Source organism: Rattus rattus, chromosome 4 (assembly GCF_011064425.1).
Source record: "Rattus rattus isolate New Zealand chromosome 4, Rrattus_CSIRO_v1, whole genome shotgun sequence".
In the NCBI taxonomy this organism is placed as follows: domain Eukaryota; kingdom Metazoa; phylum Chordata; class Mammalia; order Rodentia; family Muridae; genus Rattus; species Rattus rattus.
The window spans coordinates 128,296,584-128,314,766 of NC_046157.1; the positions used below are offsets into that span (position 1 = coordinate 128,296,584).

Below are 18,183 nucleotides of genomic sequence, written 5' to 3' on the forward strand. Positions count from 1 at the left end.
TGTGAGCAATTAATGCCTGCTTTTTCAGGACCACAGATTGCCTCCCAGTGGGATGTAAAGCTACCAAGTAAAAATAAACATTTGCAGAAATCGTGGGATTCATAGGCAGACGTCAGAGTTGAGACCTTACAGTGGCAGGAGAGGCGACTTCTAGGTCCATCGGTTCAAAGATCAGATTCATTTGCGGTGACATTTGAATGATCTCCCCGCTCATCAGACACAGCTTCTTATTGTCATCCAGCACGGTGTTCATGTTCTCAATCCACACCGCATCGACTGGCCCATCGAATATTAACCACTTCCTGTCCGGAGTCTACTTTACATACAGAGTGGATAAAGAGCAAATGCATGAAGAATGCGGATCAATAATATTTCAAAATTTAGAAGTGTAATGTATTTTACTATGAAAACATAAAACAGTACTCTTTAAAATGAACCATAGTACTCTTTAAAACTCACACACACACACACACACACACACACACACACACACACAAGCATAGATTGAAGAAGCCTACATATGCTATACACAAGACAAAACTATAACATCTTACTTGACTCGTTCTTTTCAATGCTTTCAAGGCTAAATACATGAAAACTGCTTTTACAATATTAGAACTGAAAATAATATTGATAGGGAAAAAAATGTTCATCCAAATATATCTGTTCTTAGCATTCTCTAATAGGTCCCTCTTATCATGAATTCTACTACAATTAATGACTTCTATGCACTATGCTAAAATTTTGTTTCCTTCTATGAAATAAATTCACACACATTCGCGCACGTGCCACTTCTAGGCTGAACTGTCTTGTAAGGATGTAAGACAGTGGTTTTCAACCTTCCTAATGCTGCAACCCTTCAGTACAGCTCCTCATGTTGTGGTGACTCCAAGAATAAAATTACTCTCATTGCTACTTCATAACTGTCATTTTGCTACTCTTATGAACTGTAACGTAGTTATCTGTGTTTTTCAATGGTCTTAGGTGATCCCTGTGAAAAAGTCATTCTCCCCACAAAGGGGTTGTGATCCACAGGTTGGGATCCATGAGTAGAGGATGTGAAAAAAATCAATATAATATTCACACAAAGTTCTGTACACCAGGAATAATATACACCAGTGATGTATAAATAACACAAAATTAGTACAATGGTCTGACAAATGTTATAAAATATAAAAATACGTACACATTATCCTGAAAACCACCTTTCTGATTCATAGAATTCTACTTGCTCATGTATGCAAATGATGCTTGGTTCACCATCACCTAACATGAGTTGCAGTGGTGATGGAATTAAGTTCTTCTTACCACAATCTCAGATCCCATGATTAACTCCATAGGACCGTGAGCTGCCCCAGGGTCAGGCTGTCCTATGTTCATACTGAGGCTGGCGCTTGTGTGCTCAGAACTCAGGAGGGCAGCATGGAAGGGTACTGATTACGCTATGCTCTGGGTGATCACTCTGAGACCAACACTCCATTTAACTCTTCTGCCAGTGCCTGTCAACTGTCACTTTGGGAACACTCCTGTGACCTTGAGCTTCATCATCTGAAGACTTCCCTTTTCACCCTGCTCTACTCTTTTCCAGTTAACTACTGCATCTCACTGAGATTTGGTGTACATAGGGCATGGCTTTCTACACAATGTAATGTAAGCTATGTGATGGCACAATGAATGCACAGAGGTACCCCATGGCTGTTTCCATGTAAATGATGTGTCTGTTTACATTGTCTAGAAGCTTCATGTTACATTGTTCTGGGCCTGTGCACACACTCTTTGGACTCTGCTTATGAGTGTGACAGTCACCCCTACAGGACAAGGCACAGAAGAGATGCCAGTCCTGGAATGTCTCTTCCTGTTTTCCACAGTGCAACCTCTTTTCTTCTAAGCATACTACATGGAAAGTGCTGGAACACTGGATACTTTTGTTCTCAAGTATTTCTAACAAGGGTATGACAAAGGCAGCAGCTCAGACTGCAGACAGAAATGATGTCCGAGAGGAGTCTGCATGCCACATCACTGGAATCATCTACTATCCTGACTTCCAAGAGCTCTGTTAAGGACCTCCAGGCCAGCGGCGCCCGGGGACATGGTCTGTGCTGTCCTTGTATGCGCTATCATCATTCCTCACAGAAATACCAGAAAAGCCTCCAGTAACATGCTTTGCTTGAAAAAGTTGCATGTGAAGAGGCAGACTCTTACCGAGGAAGCTGCGAAAGCTCTAAAGCTGACAGCCAGGATCCCGTCAGACCACTCGTGGGACACTAAGTCAAACTGCCCATAAAGCTGGCCCATGGTGACAGACTTGGGATTTAAAACGGTTATTTGAACCTTGTTTTCTTCCATTAGCCCCTTAAGGAAAAAGGGAAAAAAAAACATTATTTATTTCAAGGGATACTATCTTTCCTCACTGAAAACATGAGTGTGTTTGTAAAAATACCTTAAGAAGCCTACAAAGAAGCTGCCAGAGGTAAGGAATGAGTTTAACAAGGTTCCAAAGCACAGGGTTTGCAAAAGAATCCTTCCTAATTTCTCTGTAATGCCAACAAACAACTGAAAAGTCAGGCTTTAAAGTATTGTTCATAACAGTATTTTAAAGTAATTAAATCCATTGGGATAAATTGGTATTTGTGCTCAGTCTCATAATCTGGAATCAGAGAGAAAGAATTGACAAGTGTCTTCGGCAAAGGCCCACATAGCAAGTGATGTAGGCTTCTGGTGTTCTTGTTCTCTTTCACTTAAAAACACAAATTGTATAAACTGTTGACACTATTCTGAGTTCACCGGCATTACAGAAATAAGCTTTGGCTGGATTTGGCCTGTGGGCTGTAAATTGCTGACCCTTGCTACAAAATGTTCTCTGAGAGAAAATAAAGAGATATAATGATAGAGACTTCCCGTGGAGTCAAAAACTTAATATTAGTAAATTGCCCATTTTGGCCAGAACCCTGGCTCTATGGCATTATTATGAGACATGTTGGCACCCCTGGGGCACACAAGCCTTGTTTTTAAATTAACAGAATTAATTTTTAGAGCAGACTTAAATTTATGGAAAATTGAGTAGAAAGTGCAAACTCTCCCTCTGCCTCCCTAACAACATGCCCTCCCCACAGCAGTCCTACCACACACTGGGTGGCACGGGGTTTTACTGATGACTGTGTGGAGATACACTATTGTCACACAAAGTGCATAACTCATACTAGTGTTGACTCAGTGCTTAACTTTGTGGGAATTGCTAAAAATACCATGATATGTGGCCATTATTATAGCATTGTGCAGAATAATGTAAATTCCTTAAAAATCCCGTGCTCAGCTCAAGCTTTTCTTAGTCATTTATTTTATGTGCAACAGCATAGCAAGTCTAATTCTTACCAATACTGCCAAGCGACACAAACCAGTAAATCAAAGGGCAGATGTTTAAGTAATTCTCTCAAGTAACAAGACAAAGCTCAAAGTCTTTGCTCTCTTGCCTGTGCTTGGAAGAGCCTTACCATGAGACTTCCCCAGTGTAGAAGTATGGGGAAATCGTACCCGTTTTTAATCAGGATGAAGTTGCTGCCCTTAAAGACAGGTTTTATTCCAAAAGCCAGCGAGAAGTTGTAGGTAGAGTATGGTAGCTAAGGAAACAGCGATGTTATTCTTAAAATTTCCAGAGAATGAATACACCATTTGGACTACAGGACACCAGAAATGCGCATACGCCCTCTTCACTCCTGCCCCTCACTCAGCAGTGTGGTGCCTTCCCCTTTCAGAGACTTCATTTTTGTGTGTGGCAAAAGCAACCATGTCATAACGTGACACAGCAGCACGAACCAGAATACAGATAAGTTAAACACAGGGAAGGGAAGATAAGAAGGCAAGATAAGAAGTTAAGAACAGGGGGAAAGGAAAAAGGAGGAAGAGAGGAAATGGTGTAAAAATAAAAGAGGTAGAAAAAGTAGAGTGTCAGCTTTTGACAGTAGATATAAATCTCCTTAAATTCCCCAATAAAATACAAAGACCAGATGTGGACATCGGTGAACACCGGCTCCCTGGCTATGCAGCTATTAGTAATTGGTACCCGGTGCAAAGGGGAAATCGGCTCCGCACAATGGCAAGTCACTGGATGTATGAACCACTCTAGAGCCAGCTCCATCCGTGCCCAGAAGTAGTGGGGCCAACACAAAGTGAACTCTATGTTATGTTTTGTTTTGATGTTGTTGTTGTTGTTGTTTTGTGGGCTTTTTTGTTTTGTTTAATTTTTGCTTTTTTGTGTGTCTTACTTGGTTTTTCTTTTTTTTTTTCTTCTGAGAGAGAGACAGACAGACAGAGACAGAGAGACAGAGAGATAGAGAGAACATGAAGTTGGATGGATAGGAAAATGGAAAGGATTGGGGAGGAATTGAAAGAGGGAAAACATGATCAAAATGTATTACGTAAGATTTACAAATAAAAATTAATATAAAGACCATCAACCTGAAGAAACGAAAATTCACATTATTTTAAAAAGGTGAATCACAATGATAATGAGAATAGGTTTGAAGCCATGGGTAAACAGGTACACAGGGAGAACACAGAAATAGTAATAGTGAAGCAAAACGTAGCAGACCCAAGGTAAACAAGACAGGTGAATATATTGGTATTCACTGAGAGAGAGACCTCACAGTGAAGATATACTGATCAGAGACCCCACTACAGGCCCTAGCACTAAAATAGGAAGGGAAGCTAATCAAGGCCCAGGAGACGTGAGCCGAAGAGCAGCATCAGATGCAGAAGTTCAGAGTCCCGTTGCTTTAGCACAGCAAAGTAGGTCTCAGTGTGGCTTGCCTAGGGACTTTAAGTAGTCGGGAGCTCTTGACATGACTCAAAAGTTAAGAGCTCTTGCTATTTTTGCAGGGGACTGGGTTTTGGTGCCTAGTGCCTATGTCTAGTAACTCCCATCTACCTCAAAATCTAGCTCCAAGGAATCAGCCACTCTCTTTTCACCTGTAAGGGCACCCACACACGCGTGCACATGTGCAATGCACATGCACTTACATACAAACACACATGCACATAAATAAATAACACAACTTGAAGAAATTTGAGTAATAGTCATGTATACTACATATACATACTTATGTATACACATGTCTTAGAACTAAATTCACTGGCATCTTATAACAGAAACTTACACTATAACTTCACAAGAAAATAAAGATATTCTTCTAAAAGTACTAAAAGAAATCTTCAATTTCTTCTGTATTTCCATTTCTCTTTTACAAAAATAAACAAAAAACCCATGTACTATCTTTAACTAAAAGAGAAGAAATTAAAGACTGAAAGGCAAATTTGTGGGATTCTCATCCTGTGTTGAACTCACTGCTTGTTTCATTTTTCCCTTCTGATTTTATCATCTCTAACTCATTGTCTATTTTTAATGATTGTACACACTGCCATAAAAAGAATATTTCAAAACCATCCCATATCCTTTCTGACACAAAGCTAAATATCAATAAGTTAATGTAGTGCTAACACACAGACCTTTTCACAAATATCACCTAATGCTCCAGCTAGAACACGATATGCACTGGTCTTGCCTCCAAATGGCTCTCCAACAATCATGAAACCATGGCGTACAATCATCATCTCATAGATCTGAAGGATCTTCTCAGAGAAGAAGTTGGTCATCTGCAAATTCATGGAGTGGCAGTTCTCTCTGATGGCGGCCAGCAGATCATTGTAATCTGGCTTCGGTAATTTCACCCCAGGAAACAAATCTGAGGTAATTCCCTGAGAAGAGGTGGGAATTTTACATTACATATATTTATATCCAAAAGACATAAGCAAATTATTTTCTATTAGCCAATGTATAAAATAAATTGCATTTAATATAAAAGGGAATAGTGCTATTGAAACAGTTTGAGTCTTTGTTTTTAGGTAGAAAAACTTACATCCTAAAGTCTGGCAAACTAATTTAAAAATTGGAAGTTGGACATGATGTGGTTGATAAACTTACTATATACTGCTACACTGGTGTTAGGTAACACATATATCACCAGAATGGGACCAGTAATTGACCTACGCACCTGCTGGAGCAGGTATGACCTTGTTGAAGTATGTCATTGAGGGTGGGCTTTGAGGTTTCAAATGTTCAAGCCAAGTCCAGTGTCATTCTCTCTTCCTGCTGCCTTAGGATCCAGGTGTAGAGCTCTCAGCTACTTAGTTCTCCAGAACTAAGTCTACCTGCCCGCCACCATGCTCCCGGCCATAATGATAATGACTAAACCAGGCCCAATTAAATGTTTTCCTTTATAAGAGTTGCCTCGGTCTGTCATGGTGTCTCTTCACAGCAGTAAAAGTCAAACTGAAAACCTAAATCGTTGTCTGTGGCACTCTCATTTAACAGTTCTTGACTCAGAACCAGAAAAGAGTATGTGTTTATGTTGTACTGCGAGTTTGCAGAATACCATTAGGGCAGCCATAAGGAAGTTAACACAATCATATAATGTACATTTGTAAGAGTTGAGGCTTATGAACAGAAAGTTAATTACAAGACCTAAGGGATAACCTGCATAAATTGGTAAGCCTATTTTATAAATTTCATTACAACTTATATGAGAATTTACTATTTTTTTTCTGAAGATAAAAGTGAAATTTCAGAGGTAGTTAATGTGAAAGCATGTGCCTGAGTTGTATTTTAAACTTTGAGCTACCAATTGAATCACTCCCTCAACTAAATCAGTAAGTTCCCTTGGGGCATTATAGCCTGGCTGGCCAGGATCCCCGCCCTTACACATGCCACAGATACAAGCTGTTTGCCATCTTTCTGTTGCACTTTCACCAACATAAAATGGAGACATAAAAGTGATGCCACTTGCTCCCGTCAGCTATTTGGAACATGAAATGGTGGTGGACAAGGTTTTGCATGTGTATCGGGGTAGTCTGTAATCTTCCATATGGAGCAGTCTGGCATCACACACAGGATATGCCTGCCAACAGTACTTGATCCAGGCTGGGGATGTAATAAGTATGTGTAGGTATGTGCTTAGCACAAGCAAGACCCTTATTTGATCATTTGATTATTTGCTCTCCAGTGTACACACACACACATACACACACACACACACACACTTATACACACACTCACAGTATGCCATTCATAGTGAAATGTAATGGTTTCTAAATAAAAATACCTTTTACACCATAGCTTTCAAGTACTTTGAGTATAGCCCTGAAAGAAGAAGACAGCTTGGAAATTTGTCATCCAGTCCTTCTCAACCAAGACCAATGAATATTCCTCGACTCTCCTCTCAGGTAAAGACTAGACATACTCATCTTTCTGCTTGCCTCTGTGAGAGCAGTGTGCTGACATCTGACTGGGGTGGGAGGTGACCTGCAGGACCACCTTGGTGAGGCTGTCTTACACAGGAAAGTTTCCTGAGTGGGAATGTCAGTGCACTCCGCTTGAGAGAGGCATCACTGAACATTTGCTTCACAGAAGCACCACTGAATATGAACATGTCCACTAACACACACTCCCACCTTCTGGAAGGAAACGCTGCTTTTGTTCCTGCAAAATCTGTTCTGTGTTTCAGCACTAAGTGTACAGAAGGAAAACTTTGGGCAGAACAGTTGAAATCTTTCCCTGTTGGTTTGTTCCATGAAGATATGTGCCCTGCCAAGTCTAGATCCTAGGGAAAATTCTTTACAAAATGATGAAAGATGGTTGCTACGGGAGTATATTCATGGAAGCATTTCTTATCTTCCTCCCATGGCAGCAGCTATGGGGCCTCTGCCTTTACTTGCAGGAAGCTAGCAATCATGGTGGTTCAAAACCACACAACTGGGTTGGGATTTAGCTCAGTGGTAGAGCGCTTGCCTAGCAAGCACAAGGCCCCTGGGTCCGGGTCCCCAGCTCCAAAAAAAAAAAAAAAAAAAAAAAAAAAAAAAAAGAAAAAACCACAACTACCATTTGGTAAGAGCCAATGATCTATGCCTTTTTTTTTTTTAGTAGACAAAGAGAAGAACAGGAGATTGATTGTAGAAACTGTTATCCTAATCCTTCTTTCTCCAACTATTCATAATCTAATCTTAAAATATAACAAGATTTTCAAATTTGGATCTTACACAAAATTATCCTGAATAAACAATTTCATAGACGTCCCTGCATTCTTTTAAAAAAATATAATTCTTATTTTATCAAATGCTAAAGACTCAATGGTATGCAAACCTAACTACTTTTCAACATGGAGTCTGTATTCTCACGGAATTTATGGAAAATATTTTGTAACTTTGTATGTTCATTATTATTATTATACAGTAAAGAACATAAAAATATCAAGTTGTTAAAAGTCTCAGAAGCAAGAATCCCAGCAAACATATTTCACACAGAAGCAGGACTGCCTCGTGTTCCTCTGAACAGGCCACTGCTTTCCACAGTGCAAGTTCCTACTGAGAGTTCTGCAGATATGGCTACCCCTGCACATGGAGAGCTGACACATGGAAATAATAAGTGCTCTTACCTCAAAGAGTGGCAAATCATGGGATAAAAACTTCGGCAGGTTTACATCAATAATAGATCTAAGCAGCAAAATTTCTTCATTTTCATTTGGATATTTCAGCTGAAAGAGAATAGAGTCATGAGGATTTCTGTCATGGACACCTATTGGGGGTCTATACTTACACAAATGCACAGCAACTATAAACAATATAAACAAAATATTGCTCATGTTTTCACGGTTTTTTCATTACAGAAACTGAAGTTTACACTCAATGAATCCCCCATAGCATGAACAGAGGCAGAACTGACTACATTTCCACATACATTTTGATACAGAATTAGTGACCAGGAATTCGATACATCGAGACTTGCCATTGCCTGCTTACTGGGTAGCACTTGCTTATTCAAGACCCCTAGTAGGTTAGTTTTGTAAAACTCTGAGTGAGGAATGTTGTGAGTTGGGGTGGATGAACAGAGCACCACGGTGCCTGCTGGATACCTGCTTACTGCCTGTTCGTATGCCTTGTAATTATCAAGCTCCATAGAGAAGATGGAGAGAGCTAATTCAGTCAAGGAAAGAGTATGTAAGAAATCGTAAACTCTAAATGTCCATTGCATGTCCAATGTTTACTAAAAATCTGATGTAACTTGGAACTTGTTGCTTATGCCTATAAGTCACATAATTAGTGCGCCCCTGTAGGATGATGTCACAGGTGAGGCAGGTACAGGATAGAAGGAGGCCTGTCATTGGAGGAGAAGGAAGGATGGGTGGGAGAGAAGTTTGAAGGAAGAGGAGGAGACTAGGGGAGAGAGGAGGAGACAGGGCAGAGGAGAGGGGCTGAGAAGCCGTGGCAGGACAAGATGGCAGGTGATGTTAAGATTCTGCTCTGTGTATTTACAGGTTGTTATTAATGTTCTCAAGGGATGGATAGTACCGGGTTTTGTATGTTTAAGTGGGCAATTATATCTTACCAATTGGATCTAAGATTATTGTGTTGTGTGTTCTTTTATGTGAGGGTTTGAGTGCAGGAAAGTGTGCGGCTAGGATGTGTTTCCACCAAGATATCTAGCAGATATCTTGGGGCACCGCGGTGCAGACCTAGTGGGGTAAAAGACACCGATACTCTTTATTATTTTTATATTTTTACAACAACACTCCCCAAATCTAACCTTAGAATTACTTCCCCCAAACTTAACTTATTAAATATCTCATTCAAAGGTTCCCCTACCACTTGGTTTGTAAATTTGTTTTCTAGAATTCTCTCTTTTCTCTCTTGTCTTTCAAAGACATATCTACCAAAAAGATGAGAGAGAGAGAGAGAGAGAGAGAGAGAGAGAGAGAGAGAGAGAGAGAAGGAGAGAGAGAGAAGGAGAGAGAGAGAGAGTCTTATTCTTTTAAGCAGCCACAGGTGTTTGGCTGTCAGCATGTCTCTGACCCTCCAGAGCTCCCAGAGGTCAAAGTTAGTCCTGCTCATCTGGTCTTTGTTTTTGATCAATGTAACATAAAATGATTTTTAAAGTATCAAGCTCATGTTTATTATTTGAGAAGCTATTATTTCAAAGCAAATGCTTAAATTGTCTCTTGGTAAAACATAAACTTGAAAATATTCAAGTCAAAGCATTCAACAATCTAAATTAGCTTATAACAAAGAGTGATAGGATTTATTTTCAGGATTCATTTGCAGTCTAACTTTTATAGCTCAATTCCAGTCAAGATTCCAGCATTCATTTGCACTAGGACAATGTATTATCTCTCCCATTATCTGGCCACAAAGTAATCCTGACATGCCAGGGTAGTATAAATTGTTGCTTCTAGGCACTTGTGTTTATTGCAAAGAAAGAGGGGTGGGGGGTTGAAGTTATGTTAGGCTAATATGAAGTAAAATGTGACCACCATATAACAGAGTTCTTAATAGCATTATGGTAGAGGATAAAAATGCAAACCATTGTTAATTACATGAGATCTATTTTAAAATATGTGTCTTCTACAAATTGTGAATGTGAACATCTGGTAAACTCCAAGGTCACATTTCTGGAGCTTGCTCTTAACAATAACTTATCTTGCCTTCAATTTCATGGTTTTACTTCTAGAGAGAAGTCAACCATGTCCTGAATTATCTGTTGTTTTCATGTATTTAGTTATGATTTTAAAATGCAAATATTTGATCACTATTACCACTAGGCCACATGTGACTACAATTGTCAATTACATAAGTGTTACATAATGTGTTTGATCACATTGTGAACCCTGAGACTGTGTTTACTGGAAAAAAAAACTGTTTCTAGTTGTGGTGTGTGCGAAGAGCTTCTAGGAAATTGGCAAGACTATCTGACATTGGGCTAGGACAAGGAAATAAGCTCAAGACAAATACAGCCTAGTAATATATTCCTTGTATCTTTGTCATGTTGATAAGTCTCTGAATACAGTGACCACCAGGTTTTTGTTCATGCCTTACTTGTTCCTTGACTATTTTGTTTATGCCTTGTTTGTTCCTTGACTACTGTGTTTATGCCTTAGAACTGACCCTACTCTTTGCATGTACCTAGAATGATATAAAAGCAGACTAGGAGAATGTAAACCCATTTCAGGACTTGTTGGAGTCATGTTATAGTATGGTTTAGTTGTCTTTCTTTTTCTTTAATTGCTTGCTCCCTCCCTCAAGACCCTGTTAACTGATTGAGCTGGTTTGGTCAGATGGTACTCTGATGTTGCAGGTCAAGTATGAGAAGTTCAGTGAAGAGCACCTCAGAAAAAGGAAGTGTATACAAAGGAAAATATAGAAAATTTGGGCAGTGGTAAGCCCTGTAAAAGTGGGACAGGATAATGGTAGAAGGCTTTCTGTATACATGCTTAGAGATACGCTAAAATCTAGAGGAGTGAAAATAAGTCAAAAAAGATGTCCTGCTTCTTCTCTCAGTCCCTTTGGTGGGATATCTGGTTCTCTTCCCTCTCTGTCTAATATCTGTCCTTGGTGTGCCAATCTGTCCATATTAGTCATTTTATGTCTATGTTTTTGTTTCATTGCTTGATTATGCTCTGTTTCATATTCAAAAGAAAAAATGTTTAAAACTTTATCTGCTGGAACATTTGGGTTCAGCAGGTGACAAGCTGCTCTTTGCTTGAAATTACAGCTAGAAAAACTAAGAAAATTTAGTCTGTCCAGTCTAAATATTTAAATGTGTGTAGCCACTTTCTTGTTTGTTTCTGACTGGTTCTAAATATATGTGTGTTCTGCATGTTTTCGTTATAGATTGTTGGCTTATAAGTTATTGGGTATGGTTAAAAATTTGAAGCATTGTTAACAGAAAGTTGGCTTAAAACTGGTAATTCAGGGGGTTGGGGATTTAGCTCAGCGGTAGGGCGCTTGCCTAGCAAGCGCAAGGCCCTGGGTTTGGTCCCCAGCTCTGAAAAAAAGAAAAAAAAATAAAATAAAAAAACTGGTAATTCAGGATTGGAGTCACTCTGGGCAACAACATATGGCATGAGTCAACCCACGGAAACAGGAAAGATATCTCTAAATTGGGATAATATTTTATGTAATTCCTGTCCTAGAAACAAGACTTATAAAAGATAGGCTTTAAAACAATGTTTCTGTAATGAGGTATTAAATGCTCATCATGCATTCATATACAAGAACTGGCAGCCAAACTTTGTATCATGAAAATAATGTACTTGGAATTGGTTTTAGAGAGACGGATTGTTTACACTGTTAAAAATTGGTTTGGCTTTCCAAAATTATGGTTATGCTCTATGACTTCACTTTCAAAAAATACTTATTTTGTTATTGTGAAGAAACTTTTAAAAATTATAGTTAAATATATATAAAGCTAATGGAACATTGGCAGTTTACAATTCAATCACAAACTCAAGATTTTAATACCCCTTTGGTTTTCTTCTGAACATAAACTTAAATATGCTTCTCTTCATGCTGAAATATCTGTTACAGAGAATTATGGAACAAGCCCATGGAGCTCTAAAACAATCAATTACATAAAACAAACAAAGGGGGCAGAGTTGTATACTCTTTCACAATTTGTCTATCATTCATCACAAAACTTTATTTTGAATCTTTGACCTTGGATGATGCTAAGGAGCTCTCTGTTGCTAAGTGTCTATGGCACCCTAAAACTTGGCATACTTATGACTCGATGAAATACTGGCATATGGCATGGTCCTGATTGGGTATTAATATGGGGAAGAGGGCATGTTTGTGTTTTTTCCACAGGATGCTGAAGAAGCACGGTGGCTACAGGAGTGATTCACCAATCACACTGATGCTGGGACAAAGAATGATACTGACCATGAGCTTGCTGAGTGCTCTGACAGTGATGATAGAAAAGCTGTATTGGACATGTTCCTGACCCACCTTTGCTTGCCTATATCCCAAACTGTATAAGCTGCCTCGTTTCAAGCTTGTAGACCTCACGAGAAAGAGAACATAGAGACTGTGGAAACTGCCTTCAAAAAATTAATCAAATAGAGAAGTTCTTATAATGACCTTTCTCATTCCTTTAATGTTACTAGTTATTATGACTTAATCATGGACCGGTCTGGAGATCAGTCCAATACTGAAATAAAGAAAAAGACAGTGGACATTTGGAAGGCTGGTTCTGAAGTTATATTTTCTGTGGATAAAATTGGGATAGGATCTGGATTTCAAAAAAAAATGTCAATGCATGTGTAAAGGTGCCTAATCTTTTATTAATTGGTCATGTTAAAATTACTTTTGTTTCTTCTATGGTATCTAATGTAAGTTGTATTGATTCTATAATTTCTAATTGTGTTAGTGTACTAAAATCTGGCGTGAAAAGTGGCCCATTAACCAGATTTTGTTTTATTACCTGTGAGTAACAGGATCTTAGTATTCTTTTAAAAGTTTACAAATATTGGAAGAATTGAGTCAGGCTTTAAGTGGAAGCAAGAGGGTAGTAGGTTTGATTATGGACAGTATAACAATTAATTAATTAAGTAAGTAAGTAAGTATTAATTAATTAATTAAGCCACTACTTATGCAACTGCTTTGACCCAAGAAGTTAATACAGCCACTTTTGTGAATTATTTAGCAAAAAGACAGCCACTTTTGTTAATTATTTAGCAAAAAAATGTTACTAATGCTCTGAGTATTCAAGAAAATTTAGATAGGCAGTTGGAATAACAGATTGATGCCCTTTATGATACTATTCAAATTCTTGGAGGTTCAGAGTTTAAGAGTAAGAAGTCATCTTGAATGCAAAATACCAATGGATTTGTGTCACCTCTAAAATTTATAATGGCACTCACTATAATTGGGAGAAAATTCAAAGACACTTGCAGGGTATTTGGCATAATTCTAATACCTCTCTGGATATTTTAACTTTGCATACTGAGATTATGAATTTAAAGAATACTCTTCTGCTAAGTTTTGATGCTATTGATACTGCTTCCAATAAAATTATTCATACTTAAGCCAGTATTCCCATCTTGGTCAACCTTTAAGAATGGCTTATATAGTTTGTTATGTTGGCTTGTCTTGTCCTGGGAATACTTTATTCCTGCTCATTTTGATAATACTTGCCTTAAACAACATCAACATGTTGGTGGCCAAAATACATGGCTTGGAACTTAAAATGGATCCCCAGACAAAGTCATTAATTTAACAGGCTGGCAATCAATGATGGGTAAGATTCTGCAAAGAGCCTTACCAACCCAAGACAGAAATACATTGCTTTGGATAGTGCATTTTCAATGACTGGTAAGGAAGGCATTCTTCGTCAGAGCAACCTAAGACAGTTGCAATCTTGTTTATGAAATAAAAAAGAGGGAGATGTGAAGAGCTCTTAGGGCTGATTCTAGGAAATTGGCAAGACTATTTGACATTGGGCTAGGACAAGGAAGTAAGCTCAAGAAATATACAGCTGAGTAATGTATTCCTTGTATCTCAATCATCTTAATAAGTCCCTGAATACAGTGACCTCTGGAGTTTTGTTTAAGCTTTGTTTGATCCTTTACTACTTTGTTTATGTGTTGTTTGTTCCTTGACTACTGTGTTTATGCCTTAGAACTGACCCTATTCTTTGCATGTACCTAAAATGATGATATAAAAGCAGACTGGGAGAGATTAAACCCCCTTCAGTGTTTGTTGCAATCATACTATAATGTTGTACAGTTGTCTCCTTTTTTCTTTAATCTTTGCTTCCTCCCTGGAGACCCTGTTGACTGACTGAGCTGGCTCAGTCAGGTGTGTCTCAGCCTTAGCACACACTTTTAATCCCAAACAATGAAGGTAAAGTTAGTGTATAGAAGGAAGCACCCATTTTGACAGTGCTATCTACTGAGTGGCAGATAGAGTGACAAAGCAGATAATAGAATAAGATAAACACAACTCTTATTAGAAGAGACAGGGTAGAGAAGCTATGAGGGAGTAATGCAGAAAAAAATGGGGAGAGGAAGTAGTTTTACCAGGAGAGTTTTTACAGAGACAGGTTGAAGAGATATCAAGCTAGACACAGGTGAAGACGGAATGACCCAGAGAATGAGAAGGAGCCAGAAGACTAGAACATATTGTGAACATTAGTATTAGACCAAGCAGAGCAATTCAGTAAGAAACTGAGAGGAGGGGTTGGGGATTTGACTCAGTGATAGAGCACTTGCCTAGTAAGCGCAAGGCCCTGGGTTCGGTCCCCAGCTCCGAGAAAAAGAAAAGAAAAGAAAAAAAAAAAGAAATGTTAAAAAAAAAGAAACTGAGAGGAGCTAGATTGAATCAGTCAGCTTGGAGAGGAGTTTGAATCAGAATGGCTGAGTTGAACCAACCAGCAAAAGTTCAGAAAGCACAAGAAAGGATGAGCTTATTCAGCATAAGTCTCAGAGGCAGAAAATATTGTAGGACTAAATAAGATTGTACAGAGGCTTAAAGCTTCCAGGACTAGGCCTAGGTTAGCAGACTGAGGCAGTAAGCCTCCGGGATGACAATTACATCAGGAGATGTTTAGGGGTTTCTATATATTAATTTCATTATGCTCCACAGAGTACTGCATGTTATATAAATAGAAAACCTTCAAAACATTTATTGAAAGTATGTGACTGTGTTCTTCAGCTCTACCTAACGTCATATATTTAAACACTAAGCATTACCTGCATACTGTCTTAAAAAAATATAACATTTTATTTTCATTGTCAGCAAAGTATTCTTTTTCAGCTAATTGATGAATGCAGCCAGATGCTGGAACTCTTATGAACACACTTAGTCCTGAGATTTAAGAATACAAATTCAATGAGTCACAGCACTTAGTTCTACCTTCAAATTGCCAGCAGCTGTGAGCACAGACTTCACGGCTCGCATCCCGTAGTCATAGTGGTGCTGGGAGGACAGTTGCTCTGAGCACAAGCGGTATGTAGCCACGATTTTTATGGACAGCGGCCGCGCAGTGACAAAGCCACAGGAATAAAGCACGATCTCAGCAATCATGGCATAGTCAGGCACCATCATGGCAACTGTCCGGAAGAGAGCCTGGGGGCATGAAGGAAGTCTTTCAAAAGGTGTAGAAAGGCAATCTTGCTCTTGCTTAATCAGGCACTGTGGTTTTAATTGCTTTCCTACAGGAATTTTATACCTACCATAATGTTCGTTATTTACTATACACTAGTTACAATATTCAAGTCATATAGATAAAAGAATTAAATTTGGTTTTCCATTAAGGCATATGTAATAAACATACCATTAGCTTTAAGTAAACTGTTCTTTCTAAATGTCCAGAGTCAGTTTTGCAAAGTTCTTTGTGGAAAGCAACATGTTACAGGAAAAAAGAACATCAGACAGCCAGGATGCAAGCAAATTGGGTCTCTTACCCAGGATAGTGATAAAGATCCTGCTGTTGGGAGCCTGGCTTTCAGTCAGGCTCTCAAGGGATCCAATTAACTTATAACCTGGAGGGAATCTGCTGCCCCAGTGACAAGACTGTGTTAAGTAAAGGAAATATTTTGAGATAGTCAGAATCTTTTGAGTTTGAAGAAACATGACTAGTCCTTCTGCAAATAAATAATTCAGAGAACATTGAAAAGCCATAGATGGTCACTATTAAGGATCAACAATTTTGCAAGTTATAAAGATCATTTGTAATCAAAGAATTGTAAATGTTATAAAATAACAATGTATTGTGATGGTAAGCAATTATAAAATTAAATAGATTTTAAAGAATAAATATGACATTTATGTTTAGAATTTAGTGCATATCAGGGTTCACTTTAACAAATAGTGTATTAAAACATTGTTTCCTTGCACGCACGCACACACACACACACACACACACACACATTTTGGAAAATGTAGTTTGAGCAAGTAACTCTGAATCTAGACCATTTATACCAAAGAAAAAAATTATTAAGGACCATTGCTATTCATATGGTATCTCCTCAAAGAGGTAGATTTTCAACTGCTTTTTTTTAATTAATGAGAGAGAGACTGAACTTACAATTTAGTCAGAAGCTTCTGTCTAGTTATGAGTTATACAGTCTAGCTTGAAAACAGTGCAAAGTAGTACTAGCTTATTTCCAGTGCCTTATGTGGCAGACTGAACTCTCATCTTCCATGTACTTCCCATCTGCTATTCCCCTGTCTTTCACTTGCCATAAGATGGCACTATCACTATGGTGTTCCACTTATTAGAAACCATTTTCTAAAGTCAACAGTTGACATTGAAATTGTCCAAAATGAAGTATTTTTTTATGGGCCAATAGAATTTCTCAGTAGGTAAAGATTCCTGTTATATAAGCCTACCACCAGAGTTTGGATCCCAGAACCCATAATAGAAGAAAACTAACTGTAGGAAGTTGTTCTCTCAACTCTATACACATGCTGTGATACTCTAGCATCCATACTTGTACACACACACACACACACACACACACACACACACACACACACACACATCATAAATTGAAAAAAATATTTTGGGACCTAATTAGGTGATTCTCAAACATTTTGTACCATACTGATTGGTACCAAGTTTGATTTTAGAGTGCCAGTATGTTTGTAAGCATTGCAATAAGCTAAGTAAAATTCAGTGCCTTTTGAAACAGAAGTAAATTGGATTCTAACATAACTGGTAGCAGGTCTTCTTCAGTACCAGAAACAGAGCAGGGGTGAGGCAAAGATCTCAGTAACACATCAGTGTCAATATGTTTTACCATATGTAGTCATTATGAATGCAAGTATAATCCTCTGTGCTTATTTCAACAAAAATACAAGAGATAAGTTTCTACCGGGTCTACTCCATTTGTAGAGGAGTGCTGCATGAAGAACTGTACCACCTGGAGTATGATCCAAAGGCCTGCACATCGATACAACTGAAAACAAAGAAACCCTCAAGTGTTGGGGATGTGGAAGTCCATCTTGTGAAAAAGTGGATGGAAAGGGAGGTGCCACAGGCTCCTGTGTTACCTCACAGAGTGCTCATCTGCCATCCTTGGAATTAGATTGCAAATGGCTTCTGGAACACTGGTGAGACAGCAAAATGGAACTGAGGCCAGAGTGGTGGCTGCTTCACACCCCAACCCCCAACCCACTGCTCGTCTTCAGGGAAGTCCTAAGAGGTGACCATGCTTCCCCTGCTCCTTCTGAGTTACCTCGGCAGGCAGTGTGTTCATTTGGAGCATGGTGACTTTGTGGCAAGAAATGATTGGCAGAGGATTTAGGGAATTGGGATTGATACAACACTGTAGATAAGCTTATGTGTTGCACAATAAA

General features: G+C 38.7%; 1 protein-coding gene across 1 annotated transcript in view; it reads right to left on the minus strand.

Moving 5' to 3' along the window:
* Nucleotides 1-18,183, minus strand: part of Dnah7 (dynein axonemal heavy chain 7) — a 275,064-nt gene that overhangs the window by 135,608 nt on the left and 121,273 nt on the right. The window contains exons 27-31 of the mRNA XM_032901100.1: nucleotides 15,736-15,948; nucleotides 8,484-8,582; nucleotides 5,503-5,751; nucleotides 2,203-2,352; nucleotides 131-313 (exon numbers count right to left, since the gene is read on the minus strand). Of these exons, the coding sequence (XP_032756991.1) occupies nucleotides 131-313; nucleotides 2,203-2,352; nucleotides 5,503-5,751; nucleotides 8,484-8,582; nucleotides 15,736-15,948 (894 nt within the window). The remainder of the gene's footprint in view (nucleotides 1-130; nucleotides 314-2,202; nucleotides 2,353-5,502; nucleotides 5,752-8,483; nucleotides 8,583-15,735; nucleotides 15,949-18,183) is intronic.